This window comes from Chelmon rostratus, chromosome 1 (assembly GCF_017976325.1).
Source record: "Chelmon rostratus isolate fCheRos1 chromosome 1, fCheRos1.pri, whole genome shotgun sequence".
In the NCBI taxonomy this organism is placed as follows: Eukaryota; Metazoa; Chordata; class Actinopteri; order Chaetodontiformes; family Chaetodontidae; genus Chelmon; species Chelmon rostratus.
In genome coordinates this window covers 4,927,475-4,944,248 of record NC_055658.1, presented here as the reverse complement: position 1 = coordinate 4,944,248, position 16,774 = coordinate 4,927,475, and the positions used below count along the sequence as shown (strand labels likewise).

At 41.0% G+C, this 16,774-nt stretch overlaps 1 protein-coding gene across 1 annotated transcript in view; it reads left to right on the top strand.

Annotated features, from left to right (window-relative positions):
• si:ch211-186j3.6 (neural-cadherin) overlaps positions 1–16,774 on the top strand; it is a 294,654-nt gene that overhangs the window by 143,863 nt on the left and 134,017 nt on the right. Inside the window, exons 16-20 of the mRNA XM_041938705.1 lie at positions 5,070–5,213; positions 13,255–13,375; positions 13,681–13,843; positions 15,191–15,859; positions 16,334–16,525. Coding sequence (XP_041794639.1) covers positions 5,070–5,213; positions 13,255–13,375; positions 13,681–13,843; positions 15,191–15,859; positions 16,334–16,525 — 1,289 coding nt within the window. The remainder of the gene's footprint in view (positions 1–5,069; positions 5,214–13,254; positions 13,376–13,680; positions 13,844–15,190; positions 15,860–16,333; positions 16,526–16,774) is intronic.

Sequence of the window (16,774 nt, the reverse complement as noted above, 5' to 3'; positions counted from 1 at the left end):
TACATGTAGACAATTAAACAATTACAATGCCTTTATTGTCATGGCATGGTCATGTTAGACTATTCGTTGTATTCTTTTGTTAGCTTTGATGAATATTATGGGACAAACAACGCCATCTGCTGGAGTTTATATATGTCTATACCCTCCCTAGGCCACACCACCATGTTTAAGAAAAAGATTCCTATTGGTGGAACACCACTGTAAACGGGCCTTTTGTTCCAGGCTTAGGCTCCCTGACTTGATGACAATCTAACATGACCATGCCACAATAATAAAGGCATGTTAATTTTAGTTTTGTTTTTTTTGGGGGGGTATTTTTACGACTCAGAATTTGTCGATATTAGCGTTGTAATCCAGTTTATACAGTGATAGTGGTTGCTGTTCTACTGACTAAGAAAGAGCACAAAAGGGGAGAGCGCTGGAGACAGCTGCTCTGTAGACTTCATTTAAGGCTCCAAATGTTCAGTGAAGGCAGCAATAATCTTTGTTTTCCTCTTTCTGTCTCTTTCCCACATCTGCTCATCGCTCCCCACTGAAGGACCAAAGGCCATCTTTTCAGTCTGTCTCTCTTTTGCTCCCTCTCTTCCTCCATCTACCCATTCCTCTCTCATTTGCTGCCAGATGAAATGCATACATGCTCCAGTGGTAGAATAGAGAGAAGCGAAGAAATGAACAGATGTTGAGACAGATGGGTGGATGGAGAGAGGTGTTGAAGAAATAGCAAGAAAGACCAGGATATATTTTTAATAAATGTGATCATAGATTATTAACGGATCCGCTCTCTAGGATTGTCTCACTGTGACATGTGTGGCAACGTAAACAGAAGTAAAATATTAAGCAGAGCAGAGACTGAGAGACTGCAGTGAAGCTGTGGGAGTTTTTTTTATTTATTTTCTCTGTGTTATGAATACTGAATGAGGTGGCATGAAGAAGGATTGGTCTCAGACAAATTAACACATACTTAAACTCCCAATAGACAAGTTTTTTTACTTTAACGTATCATTATGAAGTACATGTTGATTGCACAGTATAAAATGGCTGTAGAATGGCAGCATCAGTGTGTAGATGAGTTCACTGTACGCACTTTGTCTGCCACCGAGTTGGATCTCCTGGTGATCTGGTCAGGCTAGTGCTGTGTCAATCTGCTTTCATGTCTTCATTATAGATTCAATAAAGGAATGAACTCCCACTTTTTCCTCCTAATGATTCTTTTGCTCTCCCCTCCGCCCTGACGCCAATCCCCTGCTGGAGACAAACATTACTCCATATAAAATCATGACACACGTCTTTCTTCTCTCTTATTTAGTGCTGTTGATTGTTCTACAGAAATGTGGAAACAAACGTGGTGTATTCTGTGCTTTTGGTAGCTGCTGGGCTCTGAGGTAAATGGAAAGCCATGTGCTTGCCTTTGCAACAGTGGTGCCAACATTGACACCACTTGGAAGCACTAAGTCGTCTGTTTACACTTTAACAAGGATGCACAAGCTCACAATTGCAATAGTTGTTAATCTCTGATATTATGATTTCCACACAGTTCAGTGTCTTTTGAGTGAATTTAACTCAATGATGTGCTACACCTACAGTGTCCAACATGACGTTTTGTCTACGCTGGCCCACTTGGCCAGTGAATCAGAGTGCTACTGGCCCTCCGTATACTTTCACTGGCCCGGCAGGAGTCTTTTGCCCATAGTTTAATCATTTACGCTCAAAACTGGCTAGCTCAAACAGTGAGAGAAGAACATATTGGCATTTGTTTATGAACAAGATAGTCCATAATAATGCTTAGTGTCAATATAACAGTGTCCTCTGTACGTTTTCTCTGATGAAAGCTTTGGCTAAGGTTTGATGACAATGTTTGAACATGCACGATGCTGCACATTTTCTGTATGGCAGATCTATTTCACAGTACAAACAGCACACACTACTTCCCTGTATGTGGGAGATTCATTGCAAGAGACAGGACAGAATTTACACCTTTACTGTCTGTACTATAATTTGTTGACAGATCATGTTGTTAAAATACTAAATGCTATTAAAATAATAGAAAATAAAAGACAAGACTGTTTGACAGCACTTAGCACAAAGGAAAAAGATATAAAATTAGAAATGTAAACTTAAGAAACACTGCTTAGGCAGAACTGAAATGCAGTGCAGTATGGGGAATTACAGTCCAGTCTCTCTCTGTGCACCTCCTGTTCCTGGCTGCCGGGCTACAGATTCTCGTCCACATCACGGCCGATATCTTCTTTTGCAACGCAGTGTGGAAAGAATCTTTTGGAATGACTTATCCAGCCTCTTGTCAGAAATGGTAACGCTGTGCTGTGCTCTGTCTGTATATGCCTGCCAACTGAAGGTTCACGAGATACACCTGAGAGCTATTTTAGAGACCTGGTTGATGTAACCCTTCATGAGTTCGATTCACCTGAGAACAATTCATCACTCACCATACATTTCCAAAAAAAGCCCAATAGAACTGTGAAGAAAATGTGACAGAATACAGCAATTGGTTCAACCGTTTATTCTCTATGCAATGAACTAATGCCTCGATGTTTTGGGGGGGTAAATTTGTCATTTGCATGAATGTGCCAAAGCTTTTACAATTTGTATGAAAAATTGCTTTTATGATGAGCACAAGTGACTTGATGACGTGGAAGTTGAACAAGTGGTTTAGAGAATATCAATTCTGAACTGAGAAATGTACCAAAGTGACTGAGAAAACTTTAAATTCAAATGTATTTTAATATAGGGATGGACTTTTTATGGGATGTACACTTGCAACAACAGGGTGTTACAACAAAGCCACACATCTGATTGTACTGTGACCTTTTTTATTCCAATTCAAGCACTGCTTGCAACATGCTTTCATCGGTTTTGGTGAATCAAACAGGTTTCATTAACTCCAGTGAATGATGGTTGTAAGCTCCTAGTGACATCATAAATGTATCTCAGACAATAGCATGATGGTCACATGGTTTCACTGGATGGAAAAAAAGCATTTCACCATGTTGAATTTGGCTTTCGTCAAAACTGTCCAGTATTTAACCCTTTGCACCAGTATTCACCAAGAGACTACATCCAGATCACTAACACCCCCAGCTGTACAAAGCAGCACTGAGCGGCACTTTTATGACTGGAGAATGTATCGACTGAGTGCTCGCCTGCATTTCATATCTCTTTTGTCATGTGATGACACTTAGATTATATATGGCTTTGAAGGTTGATGTTTAAAAATAACCTCTTAAGAATCTTTATCAAAACCCCATCAGTCTGAAAACTATGATAAGTGGCAAATCACATGAATTCTTCCTCAAAATGTGATACTCGATGATGTTCACAAATAATTGATCACCTTTTGTGCACATGTGTAAATGTATGCATGTTATCTGAATGTGTGAATTTGTGATAACGTTCTGCAGCTGTAGATATACTGTGTGCATGTGTGAAAGGCTGTTGTGCACACAGGTGCAATTAAGGGGTCTCCCTCCCCCTATTAATGTGGAATTAAAATTTGTGCATGAATATTTTGATCAGACAAAAAAAATGTCCTCCTGTGTATGTGACATTGAAGTATACACGCTACAAGCTGTGAGTAACAAGCTGACTAGCCAATCAGCACTGCCCACTGACCATCTAGTCAGAGGAAGCCAAACTGTCCAATTAGAAGGGAAATGTTTCCAAATGCTGACTCCAGCGTACTCCAGAAGGAAAACATAACCAGGATGAAGCTGCTATAAACATATAATAAATATCATATACTTATAAAACGTGTTTTTCCCTTGAGGTGAAAAATTATTACATCCAAAACAAACTACGTGACCTCCCTTTTGTCTGTCAGTCTAGATGTCTCTGGTATTAATAGAGAATTTTATTATATTTTAGGAGTTTGTTTCCTCTGTGTCTTCTTTTATTGTATTTCCCATATATTTCTCTTTCTTCTTCATCACGTGGTGTGAAAGAGCTGAATGACTGTTGTACCTCTAACCCTCTAAATACAGTGGAATCATGTATAACAGTATTACTTGATCTACACTGAGCACAGCTTGTGTCACCTGCTTGCTTTGGAAAAAAAATAATGAAAAGAAAAACAAAACTTGAAGGAAGTACAAGCTGTATTTAACTTTGTACATCCACGCATGGCAAACACCAAGACATGTTGCAGAGCAGAGGCAGCAGAATGCTGTCAAGTGGCCACAAAAGTAACCCTGATAGATAAACGCTGTTTTCACAAGCAGTAAAGAAGCTCTCCTGCTACGAGCGAGAGTGTGTGGGGTGGGGTTGGCCTTATGATTCTTATACACAAATGTCTGCAGAAGTGTGAAAACCTGGAGGAGCAGACAGCCTTAGCGACAACAAGGAGGCGGATGAGGGATGTTTTCTACATCTGCTTATCGGCTTTGTTTACTTCCTCCATCCCTCCCTCCCTTTCTCTCTCGCTCTCTGACAGATTCTGAACACATGCAAAGCCCTGCCATCTGTAGCTTGTTTTGTTATAGCTCCAAGGGCTGCATTAGTTTACTATCTGTGCCATGAACTGTATACCATCTCTTCCACCCTGGCATAAATAATTTATCGCGTCTTGATTCGCGTATTGCAAATTATGGTCCTTTTGATTCCGATATCAAAGGAAGTGTGGTATGTTGGGTTTCTCAACTACCAAGCCTTACACAGATACCCCCAGGGTGCTTTGTACTCTGCTTCAGCCTGCAGTTAGATGCTAAAGGAAAAAGAAATGGCTGGATTTAATGGTAAAATAGACAGCTATTGGGCAGACAGATGACAGATGTAATAGCAAAGTGGTAGACGACGTTAGATGGAGGAAAAAATGGGATGTTATTTTTGTTCCTGTGTATATGCGTGAAGACACGTCTTCTTTCCTATCCGCATCTGTGAATGAGTGTGTGCATACTGGTGAAAAGTGACTAAATTGTTGCTATCCAAAGAGAGACAGACAGATGTTCATGTTCATGTTGACAGAATAAGAGCAACCTCATGTTTATAATCACCTTTCTCCTCTCACTCGCTCTATCTCTCTGTGTCTGTCGCTCCTTCTTATCTTTTTTTATTTTCAGACACGGCATATGTGCGCATTTTTATCAGTGACGTGAATGATAACAAGCCAGCGTTTGCACAGGCATCCTATGAAGTTGATGTGGACGAGGACGCAGACGTAGGCTTCGCCATACTCACCGTCAGTGCCAATGATGGGGACGAAGGTGGGTGGCATGGATAAAGGAAGATGTGAATGTGTGTGTGTGTTTCGTGTAATGGGGTGATGTAGATATAGAAGGGAAAGTGTCGGAGTGATGGTGTGGCTGGTTCTGTAAATCCACAATAGAGCACATTTACTGGGGCACATTGCTGAAGTGTTTCTCTTTTCCCTCACTCAAGAGAAACTTTCACTCCTCACTGCTGCTTTTGTCTGACCCCTTTTCACTTTGAGGAAAAGAGAGGTTTGCACTACAAAACATGTCTTGAAATCATGAAAAAACGCAGCAGTATGTGAGTGTGAATCAGCCACTGTAGAGGAACCCATTTAATATAACCTTTCGATGTAAGGCAAAAGAAAAAAAAAATCTCGTTTAAATGGTGTACTTTCAACATTTTGGGCTTCAAAACATTTGTTTTCACTTTGGTCAAACATGTTTTCACTGTTATGATGTTGCACCCCAGCAGCTGTTGAAGAGAAGCTGACTGCAGCTCTGACACGACTGGCGCTTTTCATTATTTTTCCATTTATTTATTCTATTTGTCCATGGAAATGAGACAATATTTTAAACGATCGAGCTGCTTTTTGTTTGAAGCGGTGGTGCTCAGTTTAGTCAAGTCGAGGAATTGCAGTTGTTCAACTACTAACAACATGCACATGAAAATTCAATGTAAGTTCATTGTATGGCACATGCTTCAACATGGCTGCACTTCATGCAGTATCATGAAGTACAATCTTGGGGGAAACTGCTCTTATGTTAAGGGTCTATATGCTACTCATATGGTCTATGATAGTCCATTCAGTTTTTCTGAATAGAGCTCAGAACAGCACAATGAAGATTACATTTTGACTTCAGGTAGAATTTATTAAGTTTAATTGCTGAACACTCTAAATTACATAATTCTTTATTTAAACTTGAATCGTTGAGGCAGGCCCTCACTGACAATGTTATATTGGCCTGCCTCAACCTTTCCAGCGCACTTACCTTTAATAAAGCACTAATGAAGAGACCTCATTAGGATCTGACAGTGTGCCAAGATCATGAAATCCCAGATTTAGGTCTGTGGTGGCACATGCAGAGACACTCAGCTGCCATGGCCAGAGGCAAATGTCAGCTCATGACAGCAAAGACAAGCCCATTATTACTGTGGCTTACTCCAGTCAGGAAGCTGTGTGGGACTCTGATCGGGAAAGGTCTGGTAGCTACAGATCAACAACAAAATCAAATGAGCTCATTTGTCACTGGAAGCGAGTAAGGCAGGGTAACAGAGGGGGGACTGCAACAGACATGGAGATACATCTAAATGAGACTCAACATGGGGAAGTGTTGACTGCTCTTTCTTTTGTCATAAAAACAGCACTGATACACTTGTTTGAGGTTAGAAACATAAGAACTGGACTAATACAAAATGGAAACATGGATCTTAGCCAGCCTGTCGCAGGCTGTTGTCATTTGGTGCTGAACGAGTAGTGCAGAGTGGCTTTAAACAGAGCCTTTTAGCTGGAAGTGGCTCCTTGAAAACCTGTACAGTAACTTTAAAGGTGTCCTATGGATAAACAAAGTTAGGTATCTCCTCTGCCTCTGTTGATGCTTTGCTGTGTTTGTTGCTTCACTGTCACCTGTTGATTAGTGAAATATAAAAAAAGAGAAGAAAACTATTGACTCCCAAAGCAGAGCCAAAATTTCTGACTTGAAGCAAGGTTCAGGTGATGATTATGCATCAGAGCAAAGATATCACTCTTACAAAAACATTTACATCCAACATTACAGCAAATTTAATATTTGCAGCCTTTAGTTGAGGCTGAATTGGTAACTTTTGACCGTTTACCACTGTCTGACACTACTTTGTACCTTTTTTTTGTTGTTGGATCAAATTATTCTCCCAATTTATGAGGCAATGCTTCTGTGTAAAACAGAGAGAAACTCAAAGTCAGTGTTGGATTGAAAAGGGTAAAAATATAATTGAATTTCACCCATAAGAGCCTGGGAATGGTGTTCACGTATTCACTGCTGCTAGTGTTTATGCTCCGCAAGAGGTCCAAACTAATACTGATTGTAAGTGAGCAGTTGAGAATCCTGTTTGAAAGCCAGAGCCAATCAGTATTCAGACTCATGAAGGTCTCATTATCTCTCATTTTCTGTCCAGCATTTGTGAAAATGACCCTCAGAGAAATATTCCTTAAATTTCAACTCACCACTCTCAGCCGTGATTGACATAACTAAGTAGTGATTCTCAGCTGATATCAGCTAATGAAAGTTTTTACAGATGCTTCTCTGAACACAGTGTGTTTCTGGCCTCTTTGGGAGAGAGACAGAGATGTTGTGTGAAAGTGGAGAGAAGGAGGGGGGGAACGTATAACTAATATTGCAGAAGCAGTGCAGAAGCCTGCTGTGAACCGGGGTGATAAATAACCCTCAATGGCTGCAAACGCGCACATAAGATCACTGCTTTGCTTTCTTAGTTGTGTGAATGTAAGAGACCCGCTGGAGTCCAGAGCAAGGTGACTGCCACCAACTGAGAGAGATGGAGGAAGAAGTAACGTGTGTGTGCATGTATATTACTCACATTGTGGGGACATAAATCTGTTATATATATATTTAAAAAATGCATATATATATATATATATATATATATATGCATTTTTATGCAAAAAAATACATTGACAATAGAAAAAATTGAAACTTGCACATGGTAGGGTATGGATAAAATAAGTACAGTGTTTGCACTATTGCACAGAAGATAAATATATACAGTAGAAAACAAATATATCCATAGGTTTAGTATATGAAGAAACTAAAGATGTAATATTGCACAAGATATTGCATGTATATGATAGCAGGATGTTAATAATGAATCACACATCAGTGCAAAAACAGGCTGATTATGGACCCAGTGCTACATTAAGCAATACTGGAGTTGAACACTCTGACAGCTGCTGGTGTGAAGGACCTGCGGTAGCGTTCCTCCTTACAGGGTGGATGCAGCAGTCTGTTACTGAAGGAGCTGCTGAGGGCCCCCAATGTGTCATGCAGGGGGTGGGAGGGCTTGTCAATGATGGATGTGAGCTTGGTCAACATCCTCCTCTACGTCCTCAATGGAGTCCAGAGGGCAGTCCAGGACAGAGCCAGCTCTCCTCACCAGTTTGTTAAGTCTCTTTCTGTCCATCTTAGAGATTCCACAGCCCCAGCAGACCACTGTGTAAAAGACTGCAGATGCAACCACAGAGTCATAGAAGGTCCTCACTAATGTCCTACATACTCAGACCTCCGTCTTCTCAGACGATGGAGACGACTTTGGCCCTTCCTGTACAGGGCATCAGTGTTTGTGGACCAGTCCAGTTTATTGTTGAGGTGGATGCCCAGGTATTTGAAGTCCCCCATGATCTCGATGTCCAAACCCTGAATGTTCACCTGTGTGGTCTGTGGCACTTTCCTGCAGAAGTCTATCACCATCTCCTTGGTCTTGCTGGCGTTGATGTGCAGGTGGTTCAGTCTACACCGGTCAACAAGTTTGTGATGACTCCCCTATATTCTAAATTGTTCCCCTGTGCTACACATCCAACGATGGCTGTATCGTCTGAGAACTTCTAGAGGTGGCAGCTGGTTGTGTTGTGTCTGAAGTCCGATGTGTAGAGGGTGAAGAGGAAAAGAGAGAGCACAGTACCCTGCAGAGCCCCGGTGCTGCAACTGCCACATCTGACACACAGTCGCAGTCACAGTCTCACATACTGTCGTCTGTTGGTGTGGTAGACGATGGTCCATGCAGCCAGGTGACAGTCTACTCCGGCTCCTTCCAGTCTTCTCCTCAGCAGTGATGGCTGGATCGTGTTGAAAGCACTGGAGAAGTCAAAAAACATGATCCTCACTGTGCTACCAGTGGCTTCCAGGTGGGAAAGAGATCGATGGAGCCTTGTCTTTCACACCAATACTTAGCAATATGCAAACTATGGGGGGTCCAGCTCACGGCTGACCAGGTGACAGAGGTGGTCACGTCCTTATCAGGTGAGAAATTTAGGCTAGCAGCCTGAACTGGTTGGGCGCCCTGGGTTGCATGGTCTTGGGGGCTGGAGCCACACAGGAAGTTTTCCACAGGGCAGGAACTCTCTCCAGGCTGAGGCTCCAGTTGAAGATGTGCTGAACGACCCCACAGAGCTGATCTGCAAAGTCCCTGAGCAGTCTGGAGCTGATGCCATCAGGGCCAGTAGCTCTCCTCCATCCTCTTGAGCTCCTTCCTCACCTGATCTGCTGTTGGGGGGTTGGACTGGGGGATGGCTCCTGTTGAGTGTGGTGGGGGGAGGGGCAAGAGGTCACTGATGTGGAGTGGAAGGGGGTTAAGTGGTGTGCTGCCAGTAATGAGACAATAATATCGCACGGCTAATATAGCTAGCATATATTATACTATCTAAATTAACTGTCCATCATCAGTCCATGCAATAACAATATGAGATAGAAGTAGAAACTAGACATAGAAGGTTTGCATATCTTCAAATGCCAAACCTGAAGCCCCAGCTTTAAGCCTTTTATTGACTCTACTGAAACCAGAAATAAGCAAGAGCTGTTTTGGTTTTGAATATGTTATCATTTCAGTAAATTGTCTCTGTAGATTGTCATAGCTCGTTAGGAATGTGCTGTCATCTTGCATATCATAGGCCCTTAAAGGAATACTCAGTGGAGTTGGCTTGAAAGGTGACTCGTGTCTGCACAGAGGACAGCAGCTGACAAATTAGTCACAGAAGTCACAATGGATTCAAATGGTCAAGAGTTTTGTCCGGTAAACCCTTCAAGATGTCCACTGCTGGAGCAACTCAACTTCCATGTTATTAATGTGAAAGCTGCCTCGTGTTTTTATGTGATGAAATATTATTTAAAATGTGCAGGAAAGGCTTCATTGAGATTGATAAGTCAGTGAAAATAAGCATTACATTATTTATGTTGGTTGTAGGAAGGCTATTCCTTGTGCTCTCCAATGTTGCATACATTAGTAACCTTCACTCCACATTGGCAGCAGACTCCTGTCTTTCTCAGGCAGTTCTTTTTTGTTATCGGGTTATTGACGTACTTATCTGCTTGTGATTAAGTGCCATTGTGACACCTATTTCCCAAAAGTCATAGGTCATTGACACAACATGTTGAAGCGAAACTTTTCTGTTTTGTATATATCTTAACTCTATTATCACAAGCTATATTAACATCTATTTTCTTAATAGTGTGGGCAATAGTGATAGAAATTAGCGTGTCTCTACTTATAAAGTGCACAAAGCTTGAGACTCCTCTCTCTCTCTCTCTCTCTCTCTCTCTGTTTGTGTGTGTGTGTCTTCCAGCTCTCTTGACTATATACTCTGGTTTCAGTACACTACACTACACACACAGTACTGAAATTGGCACAACTGGGAAAAAAAAAACACATTAATTTTCCCTCTATTTGTTTATTTTAACAGTTGTATTGCTCCTTGTGTTGTTTTTTTGTCCTTTGGGTTTCTGCAGTTTTCTAACTACTTAATAGATTGAGACAAGTAGAAAAATGGAGAAAGAGGGCAAGCGAGAAGAAGAAGGGATACAATTGCATATATCCCCTAATGTCTCGTTTAAAATGCTAACAGACAGACGGTACAAAACGATCTGGATTACTGTGTTCTCCTTTCTCCTTCCTTCCTTTTCATCTTGCTAATAAGCTGTGAATCTCATCCCGTCTTCAGAGGCTTCTCCTTTTCCTTTCATATTCACATAAGGCTGGTTGATGCAACGGTGATTGAGATGCAGACCTTGGCTTTACCAGTAATTGCACTGAAAGGGAACAATTTGTTGATCGGCATCTAATAGATTTTATGAAAAATTCTTTGCAGAGCTTGAAAAGAAAAGAGATTATTAAGTGAGGTACTGGAGATGACGGGAGGGAGAACTTCACAGCAATATGATTTTACATTTCTTGGAACAATGGAGTATTAATTATTCTCACTACTTAAATCATTACATTTCTTTTGTCTTTCTTATAATTCTACTTACCTTTTAAAGCAGCAAGTGCCTTTTGAGTAAAGGCACTTTAAGTCCTAGAGGCCATAGGATCTGATTCGATTTTGAGTTTATGTGTACAGTAATGCCATGTGTCATGTTTAGCAGTATTGTTCAGCTTGATTCTTATTTAAATGGTACTTGACTCTCCATACCTCTGTGCCAATACAAACTCATTGAATTGATTTCTGCCGCATTGCTCTGCCAGTGAATTCACTAGAGCTATGGCACCTGCAATGAAAGATGCCCGATCATAATGACTTGTACAGCTTTTATTCTTGACTGCATAATAGGAGTTTTCAAGACAACCTGACAACAGCTTTTTAATGACAGAACAGACGCATAGACCTATTCATCTGCAATTCAAAAGAGAGCTCAGTGCTGTTTTCTACCAGTGGAAAACTGGTGCACACAAGCAAAAAAAAAAAAAAACAGCTGTAAAGGCAATGTTGTCATGCTTCAGCACAGAAGACCTTGTAGATACACACTGTAAATACCTTTGGTGATTTTCTTTTTCTTTTCTGTTTTGCTGTTTGAACCCATCCACAATTAATAACTACAGCCGTAATGAGACTGTCAAGTGCTTTTTACAACCTCAGATATCAAATATCTCTAATGCTCTATAGCACCAAGGTCTACCTCTGACATAGACAGTTAATACATAACATTGAAAACAACAAAGATAATAACAGCTACATGGGTTGACCCTTCCCAGTGTCAGGGAGGAAGAGCTCTGCTGAAGTTGCCTTATAATGCATGCAAGAAAAAAGAGAAAATCTTGTTTTCTTTTAAAGACCTTGAATAGATGTGTTCAGTTGCTTAATTTCTTTGCTAAAGTTTCTTAAACCCCAAAAAAAGCAAAAATGTCGTTGTTAAATGTCATTTTTATCAGCTTTTGATGGCAAAAAAGGCAAAATGACTACAATTATGAATGATAATTACACACAGTCTTGGCAGAAGAGTCTATGACATTTGGGTGAAGAATTTCTCATGCTGTAATCCCACATCACCCAATAGATGTTCAAAAGTGTGAACCACTTTTGCATGCTATACTTTTTAGTTTTTTGTTGTTGTCCAATTGATTTATGAAGCTTTTCAATACCTTCTATATTTCCGATGAAATTCAACAATTCCAGTTTAATTTCTGTGCACATTCTTTGGGCGAAGAGAGTAATTTTCAGAGAAATGTTGTGATTGTGCTGTAAGTGGAATATTTTTTTATGGGTGCTCCTGTTGCAGCAATAATAATCCAATATGCATTATTGCTTTCTGAAGGACAACTGTATGAAAGTGCATACCTTCATTGTTGTTTTGTGTTTTGAAATTGGTCTGTCAAATCAGTAACAGCCAAAGGACATTGTCACCTGTTTAAAAGTAATTGCTTTCTGTATTGTCATAGAAACGTTTGACTGCTAAATGCATCAGCTCTTAAATGTGTGTTTGGAATGTTTCTCATCGTAAACCCGGCTCAACTAAAATTGGAGAGATGTTGCGGTTTGAGAGCATGGATACTTGTTAGTAGGCAGATGACTAACTGTGCTGTGTGCAAAGATGTCAGTTCAACAAAGCTTTTTTTGTAACATTAGCAGACAGAAAAAGCTTTTGTGTGGTTTTTCTTTCTTCAAAACCTAAGCTCTAGACATCCAGGGCAATACAATTTGTTTAGACAAGCTTCTGTTTTGTGGTGCATTGCTTTAAAATGTAAGACTTCTACTTCTTCTTGTCATTAAGATCCTATTCTATCCCATTCAGCAGGTATAGTAATCACCTTTGTAAAGGCAGAGTCTTCCTGTTCAACCAGATTGAAGCAGGTTAAAGCAGGCTGATGCAGTCTATCTCAGTTAAGGATTGATTGGATTGTTGGATTGGCAAAAAAAGACAGCGAAGAACTAGATCAGGACTTCCAATCCATGGGGGATCACGTACAAATACGTTGATGTCTTCAACAAGACTTACTTATTATAGGCTGTCAGTAACTAAGGTTCATTTATACATACTGCTGTGCTTCATTCAACCTCCATCATCTCCTGTCCTGCAGGTGGAAACGCTAAACTGCGCTATCAGATCACATCAGGGAACACAGGAGGGGTGTTTGATGTGGAACCAGAGGTGGGCACAATCTTCATCGCCCAGCCTCTGGACTATGAGCAGAACAAAAGGTAGGGGACTCACTTCAGGGGCCAAACTTTTGAGCTACAGATGTTGATAAATTGTTGTTGAAGGATTTTACCTGAAATTTATGGTGTTATTTTCCTGTTTCTTGATTACTTCTTTGTCTGTCACTATATATACCATATCTTTAAACTCCACATTTAATTTTAACATTTTAACTTTAAGTCAACTACACCTCAATAGTTAAAGTGTTTAAGAACATTTTCAAGTAAGTCTTTTTTTTAATGAATCTCATTTTGAAAGCAGTTGCTTGTTTTGTGAAAGCCCATGACGAAGCTGAAACTTTTCTCAGGTACAAGCTTCATGTCCTGGCTTCAGATGGGAAGTGGGAGGATTACACAACAGTGACGGTCAACGTGGTCAACAAGAACGATGAGGCTCCGGTGTTTACCGTTAACGAGTACTATGGCAGCGTCACAGAGGAGCTGGATGGCTCACCGGTGTTTGTGCTACAGGTACAGTTCAGTCATTGTTCAGCTGTATGGTGAGTGTGTGATCAATCATCTATTTAGTTTAATAAGGCATAAATCGAGCCTGTCTCACTTGTAAGACAAACTTAGATTCTTCTTCTACTGTACATGGATCAACGGGCGAGGATGATGACTTTTGAGCCTTTAGTCTTTGAGTACATGTCATGCACGCATGTATGCATCAAGTGCATATTTAACACTGTTTTTCAGGGTTTCTGTTAAAGTTATTCCACCTAAAACATTAAAAAGTATCTAAAGGCTGACTTTTAAAACAACCCTTGTAGCTAATCATAGCTGATTAGATAGCTAGCTACAGCAAATTAAATCTTAGAGCCGGCCAATCAACAGACGTCAGATAGAAATAAGAAGCTGTTTTGGTTTGCATCAAGGACCCTTTTTTTTCAGAAGTACAAAGAATTTGTTGTAGTAAATCTTCCTGTTGTGAGAACGGAAAGTTTAACCGGCATTCCAGCAGCAGCAAAGGAGAATGGGGCCTTACGAATGATCAGTTGCACACCCAAGCCTCAAAATTTGAATATAAATAACACATTAAAATGCTTCTTTTGTCGTCAATATCTATTCTCTCATGCTTTCAAGCTTCTTCCAAAGTCAGCAGAAATCTAATTGGGATTGAGGTAACCATTATTTTGTTCAGTCCTAACTTGGGGGGTAGGAATATCAGTTTTTGAAATTGATTTTAGTCTTTATCCAGTAATTACTGTGTAGCCATGGACATATATGATCCATTGTGTGATCATAAACCCTGAAGCAACGGTATGAACTTCATAAGTAATCATTCTGGTTAATAGAACAGTTATTTTAACTTTCAAATACATCTTGATTAGAGCAGTTCTAAATGAATAACTGACTTTGAAAATTGTCTCACCGTTATTAACCATGCCACTATTACATGAGTCAAAATACTCGATGCTTGATAGTAAGCGTGGTGCTCTCTTCGCTTTCTACATACGTAAGCGGATTTTTCTTTAACCCAACACAAGTTAATTTTGGCTCTACATCACACTGCAATTAACGTGCTAAATTGGAACATCTTCTGCCTGCCCAGGGTGTAATTGCTGCTGATGTGTTGAGAATGAGTATGAAAAGGAGTTGACAGAAGAAGAGAAACAGGAGAGGCGGGCGTTTGGGTTGAGGCGGTTGGATCATTGCCAGGTTTACCTACCAGAGAGTTCATAACTTCACAGAGCATTTATGAAGTGCTTCCAGTCAAGATACCGCTCCAAGTCAGCACCATTTCAATAATTATAGAGTGCAAAAAAATGTGATTACACTCTCATCACCCTCTCTGTCTCGCTGTGCCTTTGATGTTAGGTAACGGCGTCTGACCCAGATAAGGATGCTGACCAGGAGGCTCTGCGCTACTCTCTCCATGGCCAAGGTGCAGAGAGTGAATTCATAATTGATGAGGTCACAGGCAAGATCTACGCCCAGCGGACATTGGACCGCGAGGAGCGCGCCGTGTGGCGCTTCGTCGTCTTGGCCACAGACGAGGGCGGCGAAGGTCTGACGGGCTTCACCGATGTCATCATCAACGTGTGGGACATCAATGACAATGCGCCCGTCTTCACCTGCGCCCCCAGCTGCCATGGAGACGTGGCAGAGAACTCAGTAGTTGGGACATCTGTGATGGAGATGACAGCTACCGACCTGGACGACTCAGCGGTCGGGCAGAATGCTGTGCTCTCTTACAGGATTATGGGTAGTTTAGATGCCACCAACATCGGGGTGGGGGGAGTTCCTACCTTCTCAGAAATGTTCACTATCAACCCCACCACAGGGACCATCAGTGTAGCCATGGGCGGTCTGGACAGAGAGCAGATCGAGTCCTTCCTCCTGGTGGTGGAGGCCAGAGATGGGGGAGGGATGACAGGAACTGGAACTGCTACAATTCAAATCAAGGATGTTAACGACCACGCTCCAAGATTCACTGATCACTCCTGCCTGGCAAGGATCTCTGAGAATGCAGAGGCCAATGCAGAGGTGGGTCAGAAGAGGGCTTTCCTGTTGATGAGGCAGTTTTAGCCACCTTATTTCACAGAATCCATATTCTGTAGTTTATTTCAAATTCTTTCTGCAAATGTAAAAGTGGAGCACTTGGTGATGGATGATTTTATACTTCAACATCCAATATCTGAAAACACATAACAGAGTAATATTATTATTATTATTATTTTGAATGTGATTTCCATCTAAGAAATCACATTCAAAAAGGGCAATAATTTCCCATTTTTGGAACTTGTTGAATATCTATAGAATTGTATTAAATCTTGTGCAGTATTGTCATACTACAAGCTTTTACCAAGCAGAAACCACATTGTCTGCACTTGAAAAACTCTGCTATTGTCAAAAATACACTACCGTCTCAGAGAAATTTCCCTTAATGTATAAAGCCATCATCCCCAAGGAAATAGAGCCTATGTACTTTATTCATATCATGTTATGGCTTGTACTAAGGTCCTGGAGCTCGCTGCAGAGGACAGAGACACTGGAGAAAATGCCCAGCTGACCTTTAGTGTTGTGGCTGGAGACCAAGAGCAGAAGTTCTACATGGTCAGTCACAAGCAGGAGCAGCGCGGCACCCTGAGGCTTAAGAAACGTCTGGACTATGAGCGACACAGTGAGCAGAGGTTCAACCTCACACTGAAGGTATGTGGTTCCAAAAGTCCCATTTAACCATACAGTCTATTGAAAATGATGTAATTAAGGCTTCTCTATCATGTCTCTCGCTCTAATTCATGGGGTTTCATTTGTGAAGGGAACCTTCAGCAAAGGGCAGCAGCATATGTGAAGCTGATAGGAAGATTGTTCAGCATAGTCTGTCTTAAGACTGACAGAAGCCATATGAGGAACAGTGCTGTGGTGCCTGATCAGAAAGTTTCAGCATAATTGTGCATG